We start from the raw sequence: 6,000 nt of genomic DNA, 5'->3' as shown, positions 1-6,000 counted from the left end.
CATCTCCACAGGGTGTTGCGATGCTGACGGTGATGATGTGATTACTGACAGGGTTGGCAGCTACACCACTGTGGATGGAGTTGTAATATTCTCTCTCTCTACCTCCTGAAGGAGAGACAGGCTGGGGATGAGATCAGTGGTGTAATCATTAGTCCAAACAGTTGCAACTAAAACGACAGGTTCTATTGGACAAATTCAAGTAGGTCCCTCCCCGTTCAGTTTGCTTCTGTTTAAGAAACGTTTTGCAACAGAATCGGCGTAATGATACACCACAGAGGGAAGCTGGTCTGGTTGAGTCTATTCTCTCCTCTGTACAAGAACAAGGTCATAACTTTCCCGTTCTTCGCAGTGTACACCACTGAACAGCTCGAGCTTTATAGCAATGAACCATTTGTTCGGATGGAGAAGGCTTGCCAGACTGATGTTCATGCTGCTATATTTTGTAATTGATGGTATGTTTATTTTGTTGTTACTGATTTGCTGCACTAACTAAAAGTGTATGTGGGAGATGATAGGTAAGTAGCCTAAACATTATCTATTTTTGCATGTTTGCTGTGTCTCCTGACAAGGGAGCCTAGACTAGCAGTCGTAGTGCGTGGAGCACAGACCGAATACGACTTTCCCTAACTGCATTCCCAACCCCCTCTCCCCCCAGTGTGTAGCCAATCGCTAAGACTCATTTTAAAATAACGTTCCTCTCATATCCTCCTGTATCCTGTCATTAGACAAATATTTACAGTAAGGGATAGATAATGACAGAGTGTAGATTCTAAAACAGAGCTCTTTCATGCGAAGAAAGAGGCGTAGGCTATAAAAGTTTGCAATCTATACAGCAACTACAGAGAATGCCAATACTTTGATTCATATATTAACTTATATGAAAGATTAATAATATTTTGGAAACAACAGGCTGACAACCTTTTATAATTATCTGAGACAGACTGTATCAAGTAATTTGAAACTCATTTGCCTTTCTATTTGCATTTTTTGCAAACTGACAGAGCTTACAGGCTCATTGTGTTTAGGCTCACAGTGCCTAAACACTATGGATGTGATAAAACATGCACCTTTATGGTGTTGGGACTTGGGAATTCCCTCAACCATGTTGAATCATTGAAGGACAATGGACATGGCTTCATCCCCAAAATGAAGAAATCCTTTCATGGATATCAATATCTAAAAGTCATTAGGTAAAATGAACATTCAAACTCAGTGGTATTTAAGCTACATTCGAATGGGACGTTAGATTGTTCCCCTATAAACAGGAAATGTTGGTGGTTTCCTGTGATTATGTGTCACTGGTCAGCCCATCACAAGTGTGATGTTCCTCTGGTCATGCTGCTCTGTGTCTCAATATTAATTTCATCGTGTGGGACAACAAAGCTGGGTTTTTTAGGGTGTAAGTGTCTCGCTTGAACGCCTTAACTGAGAATGAAGACATTCAAGAGCAATGATACTGTCATGATTCATGTGGGGTCAAATGACATTATGAAGGGCAGCTCAGAACAGCTGAATATGGATTTTAAAGAACTGATTGGGTTTCTACTTGACACCAACAAACGCCCCATAATATCTGGCCCTCTGCCCTCCCTAAATCATGGCATGAACGGTTCAGCAGACTTTTAGCCCTCCATAACTGGCTACGAGACTATTGCATCTCTGTGGGTGTAACTTTTATTGACAATTTTGATACCTTCTGGAAAGAAAGCTCGTATTATAAGGAGGATGGGATCCACCTAAATCATTTGGGTTCCTGGATCCTTTCACAGCATTAGAAGGCACGTTGAGACAATGACTTATCAATGACTCAAGTCCAGCTCATTTAATCCCTACCACTGTGTCGCTGAGTTGTCATAATGCTTCAGCAAATGTACATCATCCTAGGGGCGTTAGAAAACACAATGAAATTACCTAATTTATGTCCCTCTTACTGCCCGGAATGCCTCTGCTGATCTTACAGCTATTGTATGCAGTAATCATATGCTTATGAACCAGAGTAATACTGTTAGCACTGAGGTGGTGTGCCCTAGTAGGAAGTCCACTGTGTGCAGCTCACCCTGCACTAATAAAAATAACCTGAGTATGTCTACCTCTGCTAGGCTTCCCAGTAAAACAAGAAAAATAATCAAGCATCCCAGAAAAGGTTTAAAAATAGCCCACGTTAACATATGTACCTTAAGAAACAAGGTCCATGAAATCAATAATTTGTTAGTAACAGATGACGTTCATATTCTGACAATCTCTGAAACTCACTTAGATAATACATTGGATGATACAGTGGTAGCAATACAAGGTTATAACATTTACAGAAAATACAGAAATGCCAACGGGGGCGATGTTGCAGTGTATATTCAGAACTACATTCCTGTAAAGCTTAGAGAGGATCTCATGTTAAATACTGTTGAAGTAATATGGCTACAGGTTCACCTGCCTCACCTAAAGCCCATTCTGGTGGGAAGCTTCTATAGACCACCAAGTGCTAACAGTCAGTATCTGGATAACATGTGTGAAATGCTTGATTATGTACAGTATGTGATATCAATAGAGAAGTATACTTTCTGGGTGATTTAAATACTGACTGGCTTTCATCAGGCTGCCTACTCTTGAGAAAGCTTCAAACTGTAACTAGTGCCAGCAACCTGGTTCAGGTTATCAATCAACCTACCAGGGTAGTTACAAACAGTACAGGAATGAAATCATCGACATGTATTGATCATATCTTTACTAATGTAAAAAATAAATAATTGAAAGCAGTATCCAGATCCATCGGATGTAGTGATCACAATATAGTAGCCATATCTACGAAAACCAAAGTTTGAAAGGCTGGGCCTAATATTGTGTACAATAGGTCATATAATATGTTTTGTAGTGATTCCTATGTTGTTAATGTGAAGAATATTTGTTTGTCCGTGGTGTGTAATGACGAGCAACCAGACGCTGCACTTGACACATTTATGAAAATGCTTATCCCATTTACTAATAAGCGTGCACCCATTACGAAAATGACTGTAAAAACTGTTAAATCCCCATGGATTGATGAGGAATTGAAAAATTGTATGGTTGCTGGCATGTCATGCCTAAATTTGCTAATGAGCAAATGAGATGGCAAATAGGTCTGGCTGTACAACCGATTGGAAAACATACTGCAAATTGAGAAATCATGTGACTAAACTGAATAAAAATAATTAAGAAACTACAATATGAAACAAAGACAAATGACATAAAGAATGATAGTAAAAAGCTTTGGAGCACCTTAAATACAATTTTGGCCAAAAAGGCAAACTCTGCTCCATCATTCATTGAATCAGATGGCTCATTCATCACAAAACCAACTGATAATGCCAACTACTTTAATTATTTTTTCATTGGCAAGATTAGCAAATGTAGGCATGACATGCCAGCAACAAGCGCTGACACTACATATCCAAGTATATCTGACCAAATTATGAAAGACAAGCATTGTAATTTTGAATTCCATAAAGTAAGTGTGAAAGAGGTGAAACATTTTATTATTGTCGATCAACAATGACAAGCCACCGGTGTCTGACAACTTGGATGGAAAATTACTGAGGATAATAGCGGACGATATTGCCACTCCTATTAGCCAAATATTAAATTTAAGCCTACTAGAAAGTGTGTGCCCTCAGGCCTGGAGGGAAGCAAAAGTTATTCCCCTGCCTAAGAATAGTAAAGCCCCCTTAACGTGGTCCTCTGTAGCTCAGCTGGTAGAGCACGGCGCTTGTAATGCCAAGGTAGTGGGTTCGATCCCCGGGACCACCCATACACAAAGATGTATGCACGCACGACTGTAAGTCGCTTTGGATAAAAGCGTCTGCTAAATGGCATATTATTATTATTAACTGGCTCAAATAGCCAACCAATCAGCCTGTTATCAACCCTTAGTCAACTTTGACCAGATAAAATGCTATTTTACAGTAAACAAATTGACAACAGACTTTCAGCACGCTTACAGGTAAGGACATTCATCAAGCACAGCACTTTCACAAATGACTGATGATAGTCTCCTGAGTGGCGCAGTGGTCTAAGGCACTGCATCGCAGTGCGAACTGTGCCACTAGAGATCCTGGTTCGAATCCAGGCTCTGTCGCAGCCGGCCGCGACTGGGAGACTCATGGGCGGCGCACAATTGGACCAGGGTAGTGGAGGGAATGGCCGGCAGGGATGTAGCTCAGTTGATAGAGCATGGCGTTTGCAACGCCAGGGTTGTGGGTTTGATTCCCACAGGGGACAGTATATATATATGTATTCACTAACTGTAAGTCGCTCTGGATAAGAGCGTCTGCTAAATGACGTAAGTGTAATGTAATAAAAAGATTGTGGAGGCTGTTTTTTTAGACCTTAATGCGGCTTTTGACATTATCGATCACAGTCTGTTGCTGGAAAACTGATGTGTTATGGCTTTACACCCCCTGCTATATTGTGGATAAAGAGTTACCTGTCTAACAGGACACAGAGGGTGTTCTTTAATGGAAGCCTCTCTAACAAAATCCAGGTAGAATCAGGAATTCCCCAGGGCAGCTGTCTAGGCCCCTTACTTTTTTCAATCTTTACTAATGACATGCCACTGGCTTTGAGTAAAGCCAGTGTGTCTATGTATGCGGATGACTCAACAGTATACACGTCAGCTACCACAGCGACTGAAATGACAGCAACACTTAACAAAGAGCTGCAGTTAGTTTCAGAATGGGCGGCAAGGAATAAGTTAGCACTAAATATTTCAAAAACTAAAATCATTGTATTTGGGACAAATCATTCACTAAACCAAATCTTGTAATGATTAATTTGGAAATTGAGCAAGTTGAGGAGACTAAATTGCTTGGAGTAACCCTGGATTGTAAACTGTCATAGTCAAAACATGTTGATACAACAGTAGCTAGGATGGAGAGAAGTCTGTCTATAATAAAGCGCTGCTCTGCATTCTTAACAGCACTATCAACAAGGAAGGTCCTACAGGCCTTAGTTTTGTCGCACCTGGACTACTGTTCAGTTGTGTGGTCAGCTGCCACAAAGAGGGGCTTAGGAAAATTGCAATTGGCTCAGAACAGGGCAGCACGGCTGGCCCTTGGATGTACACAGAGAGCTAACATTAATAATATGCAAGTCAATCTCTCATGGCTCAAAGTGGAGGAGAGATTGACTTCATCACTACGTGTATTTGTGAGCGGTATTGACATGTTGAATGCACCGAGCTGTCTGTTTGAATTACTGGGGCACAGCTCGAACACCGATGCATACCCCACAAAAAATGCCAACAGAGGTCTCTTCACAGTCCCCAAATCCAGAACAGACTATGAAAGGCGCACATAACTACATAGAGCCATGACTACATGGAACTCTATTCCACATCAAGTAACTCATGCCAGCAGCAAAATTAGATTTAAAAAAATACAGATTAAAATGCACCTTATCGAACAGGGGGGACTGTGAAGCAACACAAACATAGACACATGCATACAAACACAAGATACCATAAGCATTATACACACATGTACACATGGATTTTGTGTTAAAGATATGTGGTAGAGGCCTGAGGGCACACACTTAATATGATGTGAAATCTGTTATGAATGTAATGTAATGTTTTTAAAATGTATAACTGCCTTAATTTTGCTGGACCCCAAGAAGAGGATCTGCTACATTGGCAGCAGTTACAGTGGGGAAAAAAAGTATTTAGTCAGCCACCAATTGTGCAAGTTCTCCCACTTAAAAAGATGAGAGAGGCCTGTCATTTTCATCATAGGTACACGTCAACTATGACAGACAAATTGAGAAAAAAATTTCCAGAAAATCACATTGTAGGATTTTTTATGAATTTATTTGCAAATTATGGTGGAAAATAAGTATTTGGTCACCTACAAACAAGCAAGATTTCTGGCTCTCACAGACCTGTAACTTCTTCTTTAAGAGGCTCCTCTGTCCTCCACTCGTTACCTGTATTAATGGCACCTGTTTGAACTTGTTATCAGTATAAAAGACACC

At 40.5% G+C, this 6,000-nt stretch overlaps 1 protein-coding gene across 1 annotated transcript in view; it reads left to right on the top strand.

Moving 5' to 3' along the window:
- The first annotated feature begins 288 nt into the window (after positions 1-288).
- LOC311112400 (uncharacterized protein) overlaps positions 289-6,000 on the top strand; it is a 52,095-nt gene continuing 46,383 nt past the window's right edge. The window contains exon 1 of the mRNA XM_084155508.1: positions 289-452. Coding sequence (XP_084011634.1) covers positions 383-452 — 70 coding nt within the window. The 5' untranslated portion in view covers positions 289-382. The remainder of the gene's footprint in view (positions 453-6,000) is intronic.

Source organism: Coregonus lavaretus (genome assembly GCF_964263955.1).
Source record: "Coregonus lavaretus genome assembly, chromosome: 38".
In the NCBI taxonomy this organism is placed as follows: domain Eukaryota; kingdom Metazoa; phylum Chordata; class Actinopteri; order Salmoniformes; family Salmonidae; genus Coregonus; species Coregonus lavaretus.
The sequence above is the reverse complement of the archived record's forward strand: the minus strand, read 5'-3'. Positions and strand labels throughout refer to the sequence as shown.